This window comes from Pelecanus crispus, chromosome 2 (assembly GCF_030463565.1).
Source record: "Pelecanus crispus isolate bPelCri1 chromosome 2, bPelCri1.pri, whole genome shotgun sequence".
Lineage (NCBI taxonomy): Eukaryota > Metazoa > Chordata > Aves > Pelecaniformes > Pelecanidae > Pelecanus > Pelecanus crispus.
The window spans coordinates 48532011-48554303 of NC_134644.1; the positions used below are offsets into that span (position 1 = coordinate 48532011).

The following is a 22293-nucleotide window of genomic DNA, read 5'->3' on the forward strand; positions in this document are numbered from 1 at the left end:
GCTCTTAAATCTGGTCTCCTTGCTGCTTTAGCACAGAAGTGGGATGTTTGGTGTGACAGTCACTTCATTTGCCTTTGTCACCTGTGGAAAAATCCACCTTAACAGAAGTAATTCTCTAGAGTTTGCACTGGCTGAAGCTGTGCATTTTATAGGGAATGTAAAATAAGAAGGATGGGAGGGAAGGAGCTCTAGCTGTGCTTGTCCAGGTGTTGGTCAGAGTTTAGGAGGACTTAAAGTCATGACCGTTGTGGGCAGGAGACAGTTTACCTGTGCAGTCTCTTTCTGGGAAACCTAATCCACTGGATGAGTGGGGCCTGAGAAGACTGCTGCTGGTTTGAAGGGGGAAGGTGAGGCGAGAAATGGGAAGAAACTGGTAGCTTGGAGGGGAACTGTAAGAAGTTGTGCTTTCCTCAGCCCTGAAAGAGGCTTAACTATAGCTTTTTGGCCTGAAAAGATTGGAATGTAACCAGTACAAAGGGTCAGGATTAGTGTCCTTATGTGAGCTAAGTCTTATCTCTTACCAAGGAAAAACATGGCAGAGAGTGGAGCCAGGGCGGTGCACTGCCTATGTGGAAAGTGCAAGGGGACATAAGCATCTGCGTGGAGGGAGGATTGGAGCCAGAGAGGATGGACTTCCTCAGGTGACAGCCAACTGGAGCTGCTCTTGCAGAAAGGGAAATTTGTGTTTGCTCCAAGTTCTTATCCACACTCACATATAGGAGAACTCTTCTGATGTCAGAGAAAGCTCTTCAGTGGATAAGTCACAGCAGAATTGGCCTTCCATCTAGCATGCTAAGAAGATCACAGATCTAATATAATTAATAGCAGTGCTATGAGCTGGTCAGCAAGACAAATCCCTCAAATGGGAGTGCTGTCAGGGAAGAGAGGCTTTTCTGTTCTGTTTTCCTTGCTCCTCAGCACTTTTTCCAGCACACATTTCGGATCTACCACAGTGTAGTGCAATTCGACCACCTCATAGCCAGTTTTCAATGCAAACTGTACTTTTTACAATGACTCAACTTTTAGTCTCTTCTCAGTTGACTTGGCATTACTCCCTTTACTGACAGGTTCTGTTAGTATTTTCAGATGGACTGGATGATTCGCTGGAAGATCTCAGAAAAGCAGCTGACTCGCTTCGCTTTAAAGGTATTACAGTACAGCATTGATGCTCCAGCCTCCTACTACCAATGGCCCAATGTATTGCTCCCCCACTGCAACTTTTCCACATAACATTACCTCTCCATGCTCATATGGCATTACTCAGGAGTCACTGGGAGAATGTTTGCTTCTCCATGTGAACGAGTGTATACGATGGCTTGTCACTGGTTGGCAGATGATGCCAGAAACATGCCTAGGGGTGCAGAGGGCCTGGGATGGTTCTGATTTCTGGAGTCCAGCTCCAGCAGCTGGGGCAATTCAGGGCGGCCCCTCTCACTGATGAGTGCAGCACCAGAGGTTAGACCCAACTCTGACTTCTGTAGGAGAAAAGAGTTTTACACTTCTGTTTGGGCACTGAGTAGCAGTCTGGTCTGACAACTGGGGAGAGAAGTTAATTGGAAAATTACTGGTTTGCATTTTTCCTTTGTACATTGTTCTCAATAGCTTGATTTCTTTTAACATACTGTGTTGAAGCCATGAAATGTCAGTCTTTTAGAGAACTGCTGTTATTCACAATGATATTGTTGGTTAAATAATATAGTTTAGGCATTCCCTAATTTAAATCTATGCTTACATTGAAGGTCTTGATGCACTTCTCTTGGTTGGTCTGGACAATACACAGCACTTGACTGAACTTCGGGAAATAGAGTTTGGCAGGGGGTTTGGATATAATGAACCTCTAAGTGTTGGGTTTGCAGAGATTGCAAACATCTTGCAGAGAAATCTTGTAAGTCCTTCTGTGATATAAACAAAAGGGGGGTAATTGGCCTGTGTTTTGTGATTAATGTACGTAAATGAAATGTTCCTTTTCATTTTTCAGGATACTGTTGCAGAAAGGAAATGCTGTAAGGTTGTCTGTAAATGCCTTGGAGAAAATGGTGATCATGGTGGCCAGGGAATCCCTGGAAGGAAGGTAGGAGAGCTAAGATAGACATTACTTAAGAATTGCTTTATTTTTCAAAGTGTTTTCATTTTTTATAGTATTTCAGAGCATGCATGCACTTGCCCATGACCTTTGCTGTTATGACAAATGAAGGAGAAACATGAAATATGATGATTTCTCTACTGTATGTTCCTATTGCAAAAATATTTTTGTAATGAAAATCATTCGTACATATAAAAATCATTAAGCACTCTCCTTCACCAGTTCAGCAGAAAATGGAGAGGGATTTAAAAAATTAAGTCTGATTAACCAAGAGGCTTATTAGCTGCTGTGAATAAGAAACTTCCAGCTGACAAACTGAGAGTAGAAAAGAATCCTTCTTCACTAGGTGTGAGCCTTATCTTTTTGTGCCTCTGTTTATTCCAAATAGCCTCTTCTCTAAGTGTCTTCTGATCCAATACAGTACTAATTTACATTGTTTTCTTTAAGAATTTATATGGTCTGTTTTGAGCCTTTTGAGTATTACAGATATCATCACTTCTACAGCATGCTAGTAGACTTCATTATTAAGGTTTCTAGTATATGTAGTCTGCATTTGACTACTATTCATTCCATTATTTCTACTTATTCCAGTAACATGCTAAGTAAATTATACCTGTAGTTCACACTCATCAGTTATGTGGTTGCAGTGAAATGAATTTTTGGTTATCTCGTAGCAAAAGTATAGTCTCCTAATATTTGTTCATAAACCAATTTACTGGTTTCTTCCATTACTCTTGTTGATTTTCTTACACCTTTCTGTTTTATTAAAATGTCTAGATTAATGTGCTTAGACAAAACAGTGTTCAGAATGTAGACATAGCTGTTTTGCAGGCAGACAGATATGATGCCTGGGTTGTACAGGCTACAATTGTAAAAGCATGTTTTTGCAGCACAAATTCATGTCTCGTTTTTGTTTGTTTTCATTCGTAGAAATTCCGTGTTCTAGTTTCTCTCTGTTCAAGTTTTTGCCCTTGAGGGTATGAGGTTTGCATCACTTCAAATACAAAGTTGCAATATTCCTAAAAGTCTTTGTAAGGTACTGCAACATCTTTGTCCTAAAAAGTTTTCAACTCCTTATGTTTTTCACTTCACCTTAGAATTTCATTACTGTATAATGCTTCCTTTTCCAAATCACCAAGGAAGATATTTAAGTTGACCAAATGTCCCAATGAGCTTTGTTAACCCATCAGGCAGTTTTCTGAAATAAGATACTGAAATTTTATATTGAACATTGTTGTTTTGTTTTGTTTTCACAGCCATGTCAAGCACATAGGACTGTGTGGAGAGTCTGTGTAAATGTAGTTGATGGAGCCTGTCCTCCTCAGCATAACCAGATATAATTTTCAGGAAATGTCTTCTGTCTCTATGTGCAGAGTAACCTGATAGAAACAAACCCAGTGTGCTTGGAGAATGGTGTTACTTATCTCTTAAGTTCCTGTTTTTCAGGGAAGTACAGGTTACAGAGGATCTCCTGGCCACCCTGGTGAGGAAGGTGGGATTGTAAGTAAACATTATTCCTTCCTGTTAAGATGTTCTTGGTTGGCACCTGAGCCTGTCTGCACTTACTCACTCAGTGCTCGTCAATGTTAACCTAAAATGTGTTTAAGCAACATGTGTCCGAAGGTGAATATACAGACTTGGTTCTCTGTGCATTTGCACCTCACCATAGTTAGTAACAACTAATAATGCAGAAAAAGAATCAGTTAGAAAGAATCACACAACAGCATCTTATGTGGCATATTTATGGCAAGCTCATATACTCATTTTTCATGACAGACTGTACCAGATTCTATGCTGATAGTTCTTATAGAAAAGGCCATCCTTTGTTCTTAGCATTAGTGAATTATCTTATGACTGGATAACAGACCTAAATTTTGTAGTGTCTTTTGGTGATTTCCAAATCCTTTGCAGTGTACTGTTCCTGACATAAAGTTCAGCATGTTGTGCATAAGCCAAATGCCAACCCAGTGGGAGTTTTTCTTCTTTTGCTGTCTAGAAATAAACAAGCAAAAATTCCACAAAGAATAAGACATAATTTCCTTAGCACCATAAGCACAGAACTAGGTTTACAACACTGCACCCGTGACATGAATATTACTCCTAACTACAGGTGACAAGCCTGCAAACCAAGAACCAGCCAAGGATTTCTCTCTGTACATAACTGTAAAATCCACGCTGGAGTAGTTCCCGTTCTCACAGTAGATTGGTCAGCCTGAATTTGCTTTTGGTGAGGCAGCCTGGGGCAAGGGGTGAAAACATTTTTGAATTTTTTTTTTGTGTATGAGATTGAATTTCTGGTTTTGACCTTCTGAGAATCCAGAGTAATCTTCTAGAACAGGTAAATGACAGAAGTCTTGTTTCTGAATTTTCTGGTCCCTTTGTTTTCCTTTCTTTACTGTGGAAGGATGAGAAGAAGTCATGTCTGCGCTTTCAGAAACTTTCTCTCCTATGTGTGAAGCCTACAAGTGACTTGCATGTTGTAAATTTTCCTTGCTAAAGGCTAAACTTTTTCCAGCCACAAGATAGGAATTTGAAGCAGCCAAAACAGTTGAATGTAGTAAGTATACAACAGAAAGCAAAATGCTGAGAATAGACTACAGAAGATGCCACAGGGAAAGGCAGTTGAGGAGATAATGCTGGACAGCTTTGGTTTATCATGGTGTAGTGCTCAGCTCGGGAATTAGTCTTAATGTTTCACATAGGCAATGGAGGCAGGCCGAAATGCTTGGTTTTGCATACTGTGCTGTGGTTCTGTGGCAGTTAATCAGCTCAGTCTAGAATGTGATTCATGTTGCTTTTTTGCTAGTTTAGAGAGAGGCCTTTCTTTAAAGAGGAGAAAAGAAAGAGAAGGGTCTTTGTTCTTCTGATCTTAGGCTCTTCAAGTTTGTCTTTTCTTTTGCATGGTAGTCCAAGAGCTCTCATGTGTACTGGGTGTTTGTTCTCATTTTGTTTATTGTTGTTTACCTTTTTAGACAGCAATTTTAAGGGGATCTGCTGGGAGGTGCTGCTCTCTTTCCAGTTTTTTTTAGAGCTTCTGTCTGAACAAGCCTGGAATAGAAGTCTTCAGACATCAGTAACTAGAGGAAATGCATACAATATTCAGTTAAAAAACAACCCACCAAAAGGCCTACCTTCAAGTACAGAGATCTCAGATGGAGGTTGATAGTACAGTCTAAAACATGGCATGATAGTGGGAGCAGAGAACCAGGGTGCAACTCAACCTCGTAATTGACTGTTCTCTTAACAGCCAGTATGAAAATTACCAGGTGACTTCCATTTATGCCCTTAGTGCAGTGAATGGTGATATAATTCAGTCTTGCTTTAATCTTATATGATGACTTAATGAGTAACTGTCATTGTATGGATGAGTTTGAACATTCTCTTTTGTTTCATAGGGGGAGAGAGGCCCAGCTGGTTTCAATGGGACTCAAGGGGACAGTGGGTGTCCAGGTGCCAGAGGCCAAAAGGCAAGTGTGTCACTTTGAAGCATTTCCTAATTTTGTTTCCCACAAACCTGTTTTCTGTACTGAGGACAAATCCCTGTGCTGTCTTCTTGAAGCATGAATGGGACAGTAAGACCCAGGTGTAAGAATTGCAGTCAATTTTTGCTGTTTCCTTTTGAGAGGTACTTTGTGTAACTGAAGCATGGTCAAACGGCTGAGTTTGCTGACTCAGCAACTTGCCCATGACTTTTCCACCACCAACTCCAGCCTGGCCTTAGGTAAAACTATAAAGCTTTACCGAACGGGAATGAAAACGAAGGCTGTGCTGTCTTCCCACAGGAAAGGGGTCAATCCCGTATGTGGCAGTAGGGGGTTTTACAGTAAGGGAGTACGAATACCAAGGCCAGCATGCCTCTGCACAGCAAGCTACTGTGCCCTGCTTCTCAAGCTCAGTAAAAATACTTTCACCAAATTTCATCTATGTTTATTTTCAATTTCAGGGGGGCAGAGGCTATAGAGGAAGTCAGGTACGTGTTTTAAAGTGTGATCAATTTTCTTTAAGAACAGTGTTCGGCTTCCTTTCAAGTTCACATTACCTTGTAAGATGAAAATATCAACAAGGAAGGAAAACAGTGCAAAAACTTTTTAATCCTTCTATGTGTTTTTCTTCCCTTTTCCATTTTCTGCTCTGTTTCCTGAAGTAATTTGTCCTCCTTTAAATATCTGAAATATCTGATTATAGAGGAGGGAGAGTGCTTGCTGACGATTTTGGCTTGTCCAAGTTGAATTGTACAGTAGGACTTACCAGGAGCACATACTCCACTGAAATCCAATGAATATGTAAATGTCTTCATTATATTGTGTCATTATATCCACCAATTTTATTTTAGCTAAACCCATGAAGCTTTCAGCACATAAAAACCCCGATTCAATACTGCTAACTTAGTAAGGTTGAGGCAGTTTATTGAAGTCTGCAAGGCATTTTAGTACAGCTATTTGGAGAAGAAAAGGCAATACTGAATATTTAATACTGTGAAGTTTAGCTCAGGTTTCCTGAGGTAAGAAATGAGTGAGGGAAAAATTAAGACTTGAATAAAAGTCATGATTGCTTACTTAGTGCTCAAAATTTTTCTGGAATACTTATTCACGAAATTCTTGTTTGTGACATTAATCTTACCAAAATGTACAGTCAGCTAATTCTCCCTGTCTTATATACAAAACTGTTATAAATTAATGAAAATTTTCCTCAGGAACTTGAACTAGGTGGTTTTGCAAAGTCAGCTTAGCATAAAAACCTACAAAGCAATTGTACCTGTAGTCTCTGTCAGAGTGAGACTCCTGTTGGTTTAACTAACATTTACAATATGCTCTTGTGCCACTTTTGGTGATTTGTTGAATATCCTTTCAGCTTTCAGGGTAGTGGTCTCTGCTAAGTTCATTTCTTACTACAAATAAAAACATCACAGTTAATTCCTTCATTTTCATCCTAGTAAAGAAAGACTGTTATGGTTTAGCCCAGTCGGCAACCAAGCACCATACAGCCGCTTGCTTACCCTTCCCGCGCCCCGGTGGGATGAGGGAGAGAATCTGAAGAGCAAAAGTAAGAAAACTTGTGGGTTGAGATAAGAACGGTTTAATATTTGAAATAAAATAAAATAAAAATAGTAATAAAAAACTGTAATGAAAAGGGAAACAACAAGAGAGAGAGGAACAAAACCCAGGAAAAACAAGTGATGCAACTGCTCACCACCCACTGACTGACGCCCAGCCAGTCCTCGAGCAGCAATCGTTACCCCCCAGCCAACTCCCCCCAGTTTATATACTGAGCATGTCATCGTATGGTATGGAATAGCCCTTTGGCCAGTTTGGGTCAGCTGTCCTGGCTGTGCCCCCTCCCAGCTTCTTGTGCACCTTGCAGCTCATGGGAAGCTGAAGAGTCCTTGATTAGTGTCAGCACTGCTTAGCAACAACTAAAACATCAGTGTGTTATCAGCATTATTCTCATACTAAATCCAAAACACCGCACTATGCCTGCTACTAGGAAGAAAATTAACTCTATCCGAGCCAAAACCAGGACAAAGATGGAAGAAGCACTTCAAAATATCCTTTAAAAATTGTGTGTGTTATTTGGCCAAGTCTGAAACGTTGTGGAGCATACAGAAGTGAAAGAAGGTTCTCACAGTTATAACTCTATTTGGAAGCCTCACTCTTCATTTGAACAACAAGTTAATATTACAAACTCCCTAAGGTTGCGATGGGTGTTTTGTGAGAAAATGGCTTCCAGAAATGGTTGCAATATGGTGATTTGTTTTTGCAGACAAAGTGAAGGGAAGAGCAGCGTGTGTTTGAATGGGAATGTGACTGCTTTTTATGTAGCAAGCATCACATTGCTGAAACAGTAATGAAGTTTCTTTAACAAGCCCTAAAGCCTAAGATCAGTCTTCTGGAATTGGTGTTTTATCATGGTTATTCTTTCTACCTTTTGAATACACCATTCACAGTATATAATTATGTAAAAAAAAACCCCAAAACCCACAATACAAACACATATGATGGTTGGCACCAGAATTATAAGATTATCAGAATGTTAGATCAGATACTAGTAGTTATATTTTGGAATATATCTAGATTTTGAAGGTGCTGCAGTTGGGAAAAATATTTGAAAACTAACAGATGGAAAAGCAGAATTTAAATCCTGAATGAAGATCTGTAGTTTTAATAACGACTGTTCTTATTATGTGTTCTTAAGTATGAATTCTTTTAAAAGTTAATAATTTGTTAAAAATCTGAATTATTATTTCCTATTTATAGTTATTATTCTCAATTATTCTTGCTAGCCATTGAAAACCACCGTTCCTATTCAGGTTGCCAAAAGTAGGGTGAACACTTCTTCCTTTGCTCAAAGAGGCAAGTAAACTGATGCTGATAGGGGTTTTTTTGCTTATTGCTACAGGGTGAACGTGGTGAGAATGGATTTGATGGCACTGATGGAGAGCAGGTAATCACTGCTTTAAATGTGCACTGCAATTAAAGACACCTACCTCAGGCTTCAAAAGTACACATTGTTGTGCCTTTGAATGGCCTTTAAACCTGAACAGAAATTCTGTTGTTTAATGTTTAGAGTTGCGTATCTGATTGATTTATCTGCCAGATAAAATTTGGGAACCACATTTATCAGAAAGAGCAACAATTAATGTTTTCTTCTTTCTTTGCCCTTTGTGAGTCTAGGGAGAACATGGATTTCCTGGACCTTCTGGAGAGAAAGGCAATACAGGGAAACAGGTGAAGTATCCTTTATAGTAATGTTTAGATTTTATGGAAACATCTTTCCAAAGTGTAATGCTATCTGTAATGCCTGTGAGTTGCTTTTAATAGCTGCCTCTTCTCTAATACGATGTGGCTCCTGCTATAAATTAGTGTAGGTCCATTGACTTAAACAGATCTGTGTTCTCTTATCTGGCCTTCCTCTACCACAGATGCTATTTCTACCTGTACCCGAATTGCTTGTGCTCTTTTTATGCATTTAGGGCAGAAAAGGCCCCAGAGGAGAACCCGGTGAACGAGGAGAATCTGGTCTAAGAGGAGATCATGTAAGTGTATTCCTTCATTTTTGCTAGGTTGCACTGATTTGTGCCTGGATTTTGTGATGGAGCTGCCTGAAGCATATGTGATTTGAAGAGTTTTTTTGCAATCCTAGATGGTGCAGCATTCTGCAAGAAGTATGGCATATTCCAGGAGTCCTGAACGCTTTAGATGGAGATGGACTGATGCGTTTTGATATGTTGCTTGAAAGCAGGTGTTTAAGCCTCAGGTCTCCTGATAGTTCCTTGCATTTTTGTTTTATGTATTTGTTTGTTTGTATTTACCATGGGCAACATAACTCCTTTTGGAGCTACTTAGTCCTCCCTGGTGGTTTCCACCCTACAGAGGAATTCGTGGATCACTTGAAAACCCTGTGCGCTGACTTTTGGTTAGCAATTTATAATGTTGCAAAGGCAAGTTACTTTTTCACGCTGACATTTTTTTCCTTGCGTGCTCCAGAGCCCTATATAAATGCAGTGCCTGAGGACTAAAATTTCAGTGGAGACACCACACTTCTTGTATCACAGCTTTAAGTCTTGTCACACGTATTTCAAAGACCTTTGTTCCAAACAGTCAAATATAGTGTTAACTCCCGTCTTCTAATGCTTACAGAAAAAAAATCAGATGTCATGGTAACTTGCCTCTTTGAGAGATCATGATTTCACCTGTGTCTAGCATTAAGTGGCTAAATGGAACTCCATTCTAGTGTAACCCCATCTGAAATTTACTAACTAGTTATGATCTTAGCTCAGTTAACTATACCCAAACAATCAGAAGAGCTTCACATTTTCAGGGTTTAATTTGTTGCCCATTAGTAATACTTCTTTTCATCTCTTTGCAAAAGAAACTTGTGGACTTTGCAGAACTGCCTAGATAGTGTTCTTACAAGCATCTTCCTTTAAAATAGCCTTTGTATTTCTTGTTGACTGCAATGACAAATCTCATTAATCCTATTTCCATATCCTGCCTCTGTAATCAGCGTAATAAAGGTGTGGTCACTGAAAATGCCAAGCTTTCTGCTTAACCTTTCCAGGGAGATCCTGGGACTAGCAATAATGTTCCTGGTCCTAAGGGTGAAAAGGGAAACCCAGCATGGCAGGTAAGCAAGTAGTTCTATATTACGGGGAGAGGATTTGCATAATTGCTAAGTTCTATTGGCTGTCCAGTGACTAAGCAGCTCTTTTCTTTTGTTTTGTGTTTTGCCTTTAGTGTATGTCTACAACACAGAAAGCTTTGAGAAGTGCTTGATACTGTAAAAAAGAAAAAAAAAGTTAAAAAGGTTAACAGAGACTATGGAAATATTCTCATAATGTAGAGCTAAGGGAAGGTATAGATTTAGTAAAAAATACGTTATTCTACCACGAATTTACATCACCAACCTGAGAGGCTTCTAGTAATGGATTGTAAGGATACTGTTAAAAAACGTGCTGGGAAAAATGTATTGGGTATCAACAGGCTGTACCCACTTTGCTATGTAACTGCTATTTCCTCAGGGTGGTGGATAAACTCCATTTTGACCTGTATCTAGAATATAAGAGCTGGGATATGTGCTTATATAGTGACATCTGAATTTTTATGAGGTGTTTGAGCAATACTGCGAGAAAAGAAACATAACAGAAAAGCACAGCCCACTCTACTGGCGCACTTTGTTTGGAAAGAATAAGCAAAGATGATAAGTAGTTGGACAGTAGTGTATAAGTGATGGTGGATGAAAGCTTAAGAGGGTGAGAACTAGCAACATCTGAGAAAAATCCACTATTTTTGAAGTTTGATTCTATCTGAACAAGTAGGGTTGTGTGCACATGTTCATATGCATGTGCATATAGGTCTGTGTAGAGTGTGCTGAAAGCAGTAGAAAAAGTGTGAGGGTCACTCTTCAGAGAATAATTGTGTTTTGATGACTTTTTGGAAACAAACCTCATCAAACTTTCTCATCTTAAGAAGTCCAGCTGAAAGACTGAAGTCAACAAAAATTATTTCACAAAAGCCTTGACCAAGTATCAGCTGTTAGTAACTGATGGACTGGAAATCCAAAGCAAGCATGATCTCTCTGGTTTATGATTTTTGATGGTAAATGATTTGTGGAAAACAAGAATCAGCATTTAACATGATACAACTGATTGCGATGAAATTCCTTAGGAGAAGAAACAAAGAAGGAACATAAAAAGAAGAATGTGTGAGTACCAGAAAAAGAAAGAGTATTTAAAGAGCTTGTTCATTACTTTGTTTTGCAGGGAGACCCAGGACCACACGGACTCCAAGGAGAGCAGGGTGACGCTGGCCCTGATGTAAGAATAGTAATCAATACAGGGTGGAAGTAATTGATACAAGATACAATGGGGTTCCCATTGAGAAAATGAAATTTTCACTTTTTCCTTTTATCCCACACTTAAAACTCCTGCAATGAGAGGGAACAAAAATATTCTAAAACTTTCATAGTGAAACATATTTGGCTTCAAATTTAGTAGCTTATGCATATTGCAGTGTGTTTTGGTTTTTTTTGCTGTCCCGTTAATTTCAGGTCTGATTCATGTGAAGTCACAAGCCTCACACTCAGTGCAACCTTTTCTGTGAACCTTAATTGCTTCATAATTTCACCATAGATAAATCTATCCCTTCTTCCTCCCTGTGACCGCAACTTCTGTATGCCTGTTCAAGCCTATATATAAACTTACTGTCAGCTGAGCTGCTCTTTTTAATCCCCTGGAGACTGGAACTTATGAAGGTACCTCTTATAGTCTGTCAGAAAGGTGCCTAAAGCCAAGGTCTAGAATGATGATCACTCCTTAGGCTGCAGAAGCATCCTAAAGGCCTCTAGTGATGCGAGGTTTAGCAGTAACATTCACTAGTGCTGCTGAGCAGTGTGCAGCGGGAAGCAGTGCAGACCTCTCAGCTCAGAGGGAGAGAAGAGGGCTCTTGTTCTCTTTATTTTAGCCAAGGGCCAGACTAGCAAGATGTTTTCCAGAATTTTCTTGAGATGCCTTCCCTCTGCGCTCACTAAGGGTCTAAAGCCTCCTCTTTTTGATAAGGCTTACTTGTGCAAGAATTTCTGTCCCAAATCCACTCTTTTCTCATTTTTACCTTAAACCTTTCTTTGGAAATAATCTCTGCTTTCTATAAGCTGTATTGGATTTGCTTGTATGTATAATGTATTTTATTATAAGCTGTTGTTTCACATATTGCTCAGTGTTCTGGATGTAATCTGTCATGCCACTCCTTCCTAGGGTGCAGTAGGTCGAAGAGGCCCTCCAGGTATAAAGGTGAGTGGCTGACACTGGTGCTACCTATCTAGATGCAGCTACGTGTCCAGCCTCAGTGTTTGCTCCTCTTAAGGGAGAAATTCCAGTGTCATCCAAGACACAAGTGTTTAACAATCAGAAGTGTATTTCAAGCCAAGGTATCCTTCGGATCTCAGGTGGATGTACCAGAGGCCCTCCTGACTTGAAAGATTTGGAATTGGAAAGGAACTTTCATTAAAATAAAAGGACAGTTGCTTTTATTATTAAGGCAAATGTGGGAACATAAATAGAGAAGAGGCCGTGCTAAAGATGACAGGAATTAAGTAGTCAGGCTGCATTCCTGCAGCATAAGGCCAAACGTCTGACATTTTTTTCCTCCTTTGCTGCATGCACACAGATACATGTATGACACGCATATGCAGCAGAGACAAAATTAAGGCAAGTTCTAAATGATGCTTTACTAAACCAGAAACATAACAGAGTGTTAACTACATCTCTGAAAATTGGCTCAAAGCATATAAAAGAATCAAGATTGTGAAAACAATTTAATTTCCCAAGTAGCTGTCTAAGAGAATGTAGTGTGGTTTGAATGCTTGTACAGGATGTAAGGAATAGGTGAACCCCAGTCGATGCTGACTGATCATTCCAGAAATATCCTCTGGTGGAAAATCCTCTCATGTCATTGGTAGGTGGTAGCCCTGGTTTTCCTAGACCTATACCCCATGGAGCCACCAGGAAAGGAAACCTTCCGGAGATGTAATTGGTAAAGACATCACTGTCGTTCTCTTAAATGAAGTTTTAGATAATGGTCTTGGAAAAGAAATTTTGTTTGTCCCAGGGTATAAATTACAAAGTCTAGTTATCAAAGCAAATCTAAAAGCAGCTATATTCAAGAGTGGACTAGTGCAAGTAAAAGTTAAATTCTAGACCTGAGAAGACTCAGATTTCTTTCTTTTTTTTTTTTCTTTTATTTTTCTTTTTTTCTTGGTTGTTTTTTTTTTTTTAGGAGAGGGTAAACAAACATTTTCCTTTGTCCATCATCCTGGCAGGAGTCTATAAGAACATCTAAAACCATGACTCCCATACATCTGCTTGCAAGATACATCCCTTATCTCTATCCTGTGGCTTGCTTTGTCAAGTATAGGTTATATGATCATTCCAGGAAACACATTGCTCTAGCACAAGTAGTTCACATTTGACTCAATCTCTCTGCAGAGTTGCTAACACAGATAAGGAAGATGGTATATGCCTTGGTATAGCATTTCCCCTTTATCTTAGTGCATATAAAGCCAGGGAAACATCACAATTTCGTGTATGACACTGTCAGTACCTGCAGGATGGAATACGTCTTGCAGTCCTGCCCTGTGTTGGAGTCTGGGGAATGCGCAGAGTTGTAGCTTCTGAATAAATGTGCAAACCAGTATTTTGAGTAGAGGTTGTTCTATGCAACTCCTCAAGTCACAGGCATAGTCAGGGCAAAATTCAGACCAGCTTTACCCTATCTCTTCTTTCCAAGTCATACTCATGCAATTCCAGTGCAGTCCTAGTATCAAAGAGGAGACAGGATGAAATACATACACTACTTTGTCTCAGTCCTGAAGTAGCAAATGTTTCAAAGTCTGTGCCAAAGCCCTGTTTCCTTTATCAAAGTTCACAATATGAAAGTGTTCGGCCAGTACAAAACATGCTGTTAGAGGATACCTGGTAACAGTTTGCTCAGTTTGATACGTTTGACAAGTTTCTCATGTTTTTAACTGTGGATGCAATATGTAAATTGAAGTATGGGTATTGTGTCCTCCTACCGAGATCTCTTGCATGGCAAGGTGTTGCAAAGCTGGCACGGGGCATAGCTCTGTCTGCACAAGGTATGAGAACTTCACTGTGTGGGCTTCCTGGTGTCGCTGGGCCAGGAAGCAGAACTGTGTAGTCCTAATGTTTGCAGGGCCTTCAAGGGCCCTTCTGCGGAACACAGGATCTGGCTCTGTAAGGAAATATGATGTGGCCAGTCCTTCTAGAAGAGGAAGGTTTTGTGCTGAAATGGAATGAAATGGAATGGAAATGAGTCCTTGTTTCAGATGAAGATAGATATTGGTGGTGACGTACTCAGGGACGAGTAACCAAATTACAGGCAGCGAGCCAGAATTCACCCAGCTAATGCTTAAGGACTTGTACTGGATTTAGCTGCTAATAAAAGGCACTGAACTAACACTGTCATCAACAAAGTTAACTTCCCTTGCAGTCAGCATGAACACACCACTTTTCACGATATCCTGAAAAGGACAGTTTTCCAGGATGTTCTGTGTTACATTATTGTTTCTCTGGCTACAAATAAGCTTGCTGGAACACCACCACCCCCCCTTGTAGGTTTTTGGGGGTTTTTTTGCTATTGTTATCTTTCATTTCAGTGGAAGTTCAGCCTTTTGAATGCAGTTTTCCTCAGGAGATTCTTTCCAGAACCATCTGGAAAATTCCAGAAACCTCCTCCCTTGCTGAGATGGGGAGTATAAAGACATCTAATTCTAGGCTGAATTGTGAAGTCATGTTTCCCCCTCAGAGTAGTTCTCCATGGATAAGGGTGAAGGGGGATCTGCCCTTGTGGCCCTGGCTTTATGACTTCTCATGGTCTCTGCAGTGGACAAGGACAAGGGTAATGCAGGAATGTTGCTGATACTGTGGTGTAAAATGCACTTGGCAAAATGCAAAGCCGATAGAATTGACCTCTTGCACTGCAGCTCTTATATTCATCATACACCCTAAACAATGACAAAAAGCTACTCAACTCTTTTGCTTTTTAATTGAGTTTTCTGCAACAGGAATTTGAAGCTGCTTGAAAGCTGCTTGGGAGCGTTGAAAATCATTCTGTCAACTGATACTCTGTGCAGATATGAAATTATCTGTTGATTTACACATGACAGGTGTTAATTTTGGTTTGGTTTGGTTTGGTTGCTTTTTTGTTGTTTTTGTTCTGGCAGGGTGAGCAAGGAGATCTGGGAGAAACAGGTTACCCAGGAGACTCTGGTCTTCCAGGCCCACAGGTAGCTAAAAGAGCTTCTGAATTGTTTTTATGTTAGCTATGGAGAAGATGAGTTGTCAGTCTTGATCTCTTGATTTTTTTTTTTTTCTTTTGGAATGCTTTGTTTGTTTCAACTAATGAATATTATGAGTAAGATTGTTCCCTAGCAAATCTCCTCTGTAACCCTGAGGAATAAAACGTGCCAAGTTTCTCTTTTGGTTTATGTGGTTGCAGCTTCTAGTGAAATCAAAAAAGGAAGGTCATTGCAGCAATCTAATCTTCATTGTAAGCCTATCAACACTGAACTGACTTTTTTTTCAATGCCTCTTTTACATCAGGGCCCAAGAGGACTACAGGGGATCAGAGGACCTCCAGGACCACAAGGCATGCCAGGCCCTCTGGTTAGCTTTAAATAATATATTCCTGCTGTACACATTAGGGCCTTTAATTCTCCATGTTGATATTATTCTTACAAAGAGCTTTTAAAAAACTTATAGAAAGAAGAGACTGCGGGTTTTTTCAGTGTAGTACTGAGGGAAACATATTTCCAGCCTCATATGATAAAATAGCAGCCTTGAAAATAAGTTTAGGTGGGTGAATAGGAAGTGAACTTCAGTGTTACCGAGCTTTTGCATGATTGCAATGAAAAGCCTTAGAATCATAGAATCATAGAATCGTTCAGGTTGGAAAAGACCTTTAAGATCATCCAGTCCAACCATTAACCCCTAAAACACTGCCAAGTCCAACACTAAACCAATTAAGGGTAGGGCAATAATTTCATGTTTCCTGGCTTGGTGGCTGGATTATTTCTCATGAAAGTAAAAACTAGGCATCACTAAGATTGGAAAGGATCTCTAAGATCATCAGTCCTACCATCAACCCAACATCACCATGCCCACTAAACCATGTCCCAAAGTGCCACGTCTACCCGTTTTTTGAACACCTCCAGGGATGGCAACTCCACCACCTCTCTGGGCAGCCTGTTCCAATGCTTGACTACCCTTTCCGTGAAGAAATTTTCCCTAAGATCCAATCTAAACCTCCCCTGATGCAGCTTGAGCCCTTTTCCTCTCATCCTATTGCTAACTACTTGGGAGAAGACACCAACACCCACCTCACTACAACCTCCTTTCAGGTAGTTGCAGAGAGCAATAAGGTCTCCCCTCAGACTCCTCTTCTCTAGGCTAAACAACCCCAGTTCCCTCAGCCGCTCCTCATAAGGCCTGTGCTCAAGACCTTTCACCAGCTTTGTTGCCCTTCTCTGGACATGCTCCTGCAACTCAATGTCTTTCTTGTATTGAGGGGCCCAAAACTGGACACAGTATTCCAGGTGCAGCCTCACCAGTACCGAGTACAGGGGCACAATCACCTCCCTGCTCCTGCTGGCCACACTATTCCTGATGCAAGCCAGGATGCTGTTGGCTTCCTTGGCCACCTGGGCACACTGCTGGCTCATATTCAGCCGGCTATCAACCAACACCCCCAGGTCCTGTTCTGCCCGGCAGCTTTCCAGCCACTCCTCTCCAAGCCTGTAGCGTTGCTTGGGGTTGTTGTGACCGAAGTGCAGGACCCGGCACTTGGCCTTGTTAAACCTCATACAGTTCACCTCAGCCCATCGATCCAGCCTGTCCAGGTCCCTCTGCAGGGCCATCCTACCCTCCAGCAGGTCGACACTCCCACCCAACTTGGTGTCGTCTGCAAACTTACTGAGGGTGCACTCAATTCCCTCATCCAGATCATCGATAAAGATATTAAACAAGGCTGGCCCCAAAACCGAGCCCTGGGGAACACGGCTTGTGACCGGTCACCAACTGGACTTAACTCCATTCATCACAACTCTCTGGGCTAGGCCACCCAACCAGTTTTTTACCCAGCAAAGACTACGCCCGTCCAAGCCATGAGCTGCCAGCTTCCCAAGGAGAAAATAGCTCTAGGTTCCACTCTCAGTTCTGTGGTATCAGGACTAACAGCATGACTTGCAGCATGTGTAAATACAGATGTACAGTGGTACAGTTGAGGGCAAAGTTCGATAATAGTCAGTGGTTTCATTAAAGCATGGCCTGTGAGATTTAATGCTAGGGTATGGTGAGGTTGTAGCTATTGAGCACTGCCTGCTGATCTTCTCACTTGTGTGATGCTGTTGACTTCGGGGGTTCTTATTCTGGAATTGTACCAGTGTAACTCAGGACTGGAATGTCCTACCGTGTCAGCTTTGGGCATTTGCTTCAGTCATGTAAAGACGCTCATGCTTACACACCCATTAGTGTGTGTGTGTGTGTATATATTCATATTGTTTGTGCATGTATGCATGTATTCACTAGGTATCTGTGTAGATAGAAGATAACATTCATGTCACACTTAGTAACATTTTGAGAATTCTAAGGCAGTCGTACAGATAATGACTGGAATGATAGCTTGACCAGTAACTCTTACTGTGGTCTTCAAAAGCCTGTTAATGTGCTAATACTGATTCTGTAATAATTTCAAGTGGCAATGAATCTGAGTGCAATGAGCCCTTCAGTCTCCATTGTGCACCTTTTAACTGATACTTCTGATTACAGGCTAGTCTGGGGGCCCCAGGTTCACCTGGCTCTGCTGGGAAGTTAGGTGCAAGAGGAGCAAAGGTAAAGATCTTGAAGGTACCTAATTGCAGCAATCTAACAGCATCATTCATTCAAGAATCTGACTGAAGAAGCGTGAACTAACACTTGTTCCTATGGAACATGTGAAGAATGTTAAGTTTTATAGACATTTTTAGATTGCATGGGAAGGCAAGTGATGCGTTCAAGGTAATCTTATGGGTGTCAGCTATACTAAGAAGTTTTTAGTGTTGCCATGACTGCTGTTCTAATTGCTGTTCTGGTCACGGTTCTCAGTGGGGCCCGGCTTCTCACAAAATGTAGTACGGATATGGCAGTGCTGACTTTTGAGCTTGTTTTATGATTCCTAGGATCTGTACAACCCGCTAAAATATGTACCAATTATTCACAGAATCATAGAATATCTCAAGTTGGAAGGGATCCATAAAGATCATTGAGTCCAACTCCCTGCTTCTGCAGGACCGCCTAAAACTAAACCATATGACTAAGAGCATTGTCCAGACACTCCTTGAACTCTGACAGGCTTGGTGCTGTGACTGCTTCCCTGTGGAGCCTGTTTCAGTGACCAGCCACCCTCTCAGTGAACAACCTTTTTGTAACGTCCGATTTGAACTTCTACGTTCAGTAAAGCATAGCTGCTTATTTTAACCTTTTTGCTCTAAAGATTGCTAACCAGTTCAAGGAACCTTGACTGTTATGATGTCTATTATACGGGAATGAATGTCTTGAGAACTGAGTCAACATGAAGTTAAACAGAAAGACTTCTACTAATAGGTGGTCCACATTATGGTTCACTTATTTATAATAAGTGTTGTCCCTTACTTTCCTTTCATTAATGAGCGTTGATATGGGAGACTTACTTTATTGAATAAAAATAACTCATTTTAGGTGTTGTTGCATCTCTGGATCTAAAAGGCATAAATAATACCAGTTATCTAAGCCTTTCAGTCTCTTTGAAAGGTTATTACAGTCAGTGTATTATTACATTCAGTGACAGAGGTATCAGAAGGTCAAAGTGCTGCTATGAGAAGAGTCACTGTGTGAAAACATACAGTGTAACAGTGACAAAAATTGTGAAGAAATATAGGAATTTAATCCATCATACATTCCATTTTCTCAGTCTGGTTTTGTGCTGTTTAATATTGGGGTTCTTGTTAGAAGAAAGTACATTAAGAAAGCGAGAACTAAAAAAGAAACTGAAGAAAAGAAAACTTGCAAGAGGACTAAGAGCATAGTGCAGACAGCCTGCCTGAGAAATACTGTCTGCTATCAACAGATGCTTCAGGCTGTTAGAATTCCAGGCTACGTCCTGCTACCATTAATATAACTTTTTCCAGAAAACACTCTTTTCACTGGTAATTCCATATAACAATGGGAGTTTTATTGAATGAAGGCCTTTGGGGTTTAGCTGCATGAATGCTCAGCATATTCTGATTTGCCAAGTACTTTCCAGTTCCACCCCAAGGAACCTTCCATGAAACATGGTCTGTAATGGTATGCTTTCAACCAGCAGCAAGTAGTTTATAAAATGTGTAAGCATGCTTCAGTCTAGCAGACAAGTTTACATTTCAGAAAGAAGAATTCTCCGGAACAAGCTAAACTGATGCCTTTTATGATTCTAATTATAACAGGGTGAACCTGGTGACCCTGGAGAGAAGGGCCCGGTGGGACCAGCTGGATGGAGAGGCATGCCTGTGAGTCTATCTGCCCTGGTTCAGAGTCCCTGTAGTTTAATACCGATCCTTCTGAATAAGTACAGTTAATTCCCTTCTATAGTCTCTGTTGGATACAGTTAAAGTTATTTCACATTTGGTTCTCAGTTTCTTTATTGACACCAGATTCCTTGCGAGCTAGAGAGAGTAAGTATCATTCCTCTCAAGTTCTTTAGGAGAGAGAGAATATGCTAGAGGTAGGGCACACAGTGGAGAGGAACTGTGGCCTTAATCCTTGTTTTCTCTCTACAGATTTTGCCACCATTTGCTACTGTTTTTAGACTGTGTTGTGATAGCTTGCCCTACTTCATCCGTCTTAACAGCCTGGGCACCTCATTGTAATGGGAGGTCTTTATTCCAAAATGGAATTGGATGTGAATCTAATCCTCTATTAAAAGCTAACTCATGATATATTCAACCTGTGCAGGGCATGGATGGCAGAGATGCCTATGGTCCTGAAGGAAGCAAAGGAGCAAAGGTGAGTGCTTAAGAGTCAGAATGTCTCACAGTCTCCATCCTTCAGTGCCAAATCAAACATGACCATCCATATTCGATTCAAATAAAATGTAAGTCACGGCCACAGTGCATTTCTGAGGTTCAGTAAGAGGCTCAGCCTTCCCACAACCAATTTTGTGAGAAATTCTGTAATAGAATATTCTTTTGAGAACCACTCTCTCTTACTCTTTCCCTTGACATGTGTATGTGTGTATATGGATATGGGGGATTGTACTTCTTGGAGTGCACAGTGCTTTCTCCCCACTTCAGTCTGCTTAACGAGCCACTCTTGTTGGCAAGTACTGGTGGGCCAGCCAGCTTGGACTCTTTTAATTTGACTTCTTTCAGAGGAGGGTTTCCGTGACTACCAAGGTGAGGGGTGATACTCTCCAAACATCCTCACTGTTTTAATATGAAATATTCTTCCTTGTGCTCCTATGGTCAGCAGTAAGATCTGAGGATTAACCTCTGGATTGCTGCATATTTAGAAATTCTTATCATTCCCTTCACAGCCCTGAAAAAATAGCAGTGAAATGCCTGCTTCTCTAAAACCATACAAGAATCCAGCTAACATAAAAAGTATACAGAAAGGATGAGGTCAGAATCATGGCAGCAGTGGCACCAACGGGTCAGTCCCTGAAGAAAATGTTCAGGATGTTGGAAACAGCTGCAGTTCCCCTTTCAAAGAGTTTGTATAGTGTTACAATGGTAGTCCTTTCCCATTGCTTGTGCAACAGAAGTGTTCCAATGGATCTCACTGGAGGTGCATCTGTTTCACTCTGCCTTTTTGTGGGAGAAGCAGAGTGCTGCAGAAGCTGCAGAAAAGTTGTGAAAGGCTTCCCAGGAGCCTCTCCAACTGATGAGCTCCTTTTTCTAAAATGGCTTTTTGTTAAAATGACTCTTGGTGCTTCTTATTACCCAATCTCTTTTCTTACCTTCTTAGCCCCAACCATTTCCTTTGATGGGAGAGTTTCACAGGTTACATATATGTTAGATGCAAGACTAGTTCTTTTAATCTCTTGGAATGTCCTGCTTGTTCATTTTGGGGAATGTCCTCCTTGTTACAAGAAATGAGGAAAAAAGGTTTCTGCTAAATCTTCTTGTCATTATTCATTGTTTTAAAGGATTGACTTAAAGCCCTTCTTGTACACTGATGTGTCTGCCCAAGGTTTGGCAGGGCCTGAATTAAGGCAATTAATAAAAACAAACAAAAACCCAATTTACCCCAGAATAGTGACCCAGAAAGAGTGGGTTTCCCCGATAGCTGAGAGAGCCTTTAGTATAGGTTTTACTTAAGGTTGCTATTAATTATACAGGTTCACAGTCACATTACACTCCCCTAGGTCTAAAGTGGGGCCTATGTGCATGTAATTTTCTAGAAATTGTAGGATAAAGTCATATGATGTTTGACAAGTACGTCCACTTTCATGGGAGGGAACTCTTAAAACAAGGACGTATGTAAGTAGCGTGAATTCTGATAATTACTCTCACGTCAAGGAAAGGTACACTTCAATTCTGATTGGTCTTTGTGAGAGTTCTCCTATTTCTCATATATGAGCAAAGAACACACTGGAAACTGGAGTAACTGAAAACAATTAATGAGGTGACTTCTAATATGCCAACAAAATGTTACGGTGTCACTGTTTAGTATAGAGGGTACAACATTTTGAAACTGCATTCAAACACTGAGTTCTGAATGTTATATTTACAATTGCTCAACATGAATTCCACTGTATCTTACTAGGAGGCCTAAGTAAGTTTTGATAAAATGCTTATTTGAGAAATGGAATACTCTTGAAAATTCAGAAACTGCTGGAAATTTTAAGAATGCTCTTCCTTTAGATGAACAAGGTATGTTAATCTCAAATGGTGTCATTTGAGACCAGAGTAGAAGCCACTGTTACTTGAATGGGGTGGAATGTTAAGAATAATTTTGACATTGTTTTTTGTTTAAGGACATCAAACACTAACAGATCACAAAGTTCTAGAGTCTTACGAAGTCTTTGTCCTTTCTTTTGGTAGGGAGAATCTGGATTCATAGGATATCCTGGTCCAGAGGTATAATGAAATGGGCATGTTTGCTTTCTTTATGTCTTTGTTTTACATGGTTCTTGTTTGGAAGTGGT

General features: G+C 40.5%; 1 protein-coding gene across 1 annotated transcript in view; it reads left to right on the forward strand.

Annotated features, from left to right (window-relative positions):
• The window catches only part of LOC104037878 (collagen alpha-4(VI) chain-like), a 51567-nt gene that overhangs the window by 14883 nt on the left and 14391 nt on the right, over positions 1–22293 (forward strand). Inside the window, 18 exon segments of the mRNA XM_075705005.1 lie at positions 1068–1146; positions 1740–1885; positions 1979–2071; positions 3530–3583; positions 5479–5550; positions 6027–6053; positions 8480–8524; positions 8755–8808; positions 9054–9116; positions 10142–10207; positions 11343–11396; positions 12333–12368; positions 15320–15382; positions 15699–15761; positions 17922–17984; positions 19592–19654; positions 20100–20150; positions 22190–22225. Coding sequence (XP_075561120.1) covers positions 1068–1146; positions 1740–1885; positions 1979–2071; positions 3530–3583; positions 5479–5550; positions 6027–6053; positions 8480–8524; positions 8755–8808; positions 9054–9116; positions 10142–10207; positions 11343–11396; positions 12333–12368; positions 15320–15382; positions 15699–15761; positions 17922–17984; positions 19592–19654; positions 20100–20150; positions 22190–22225 — 1128 coding nt within the window.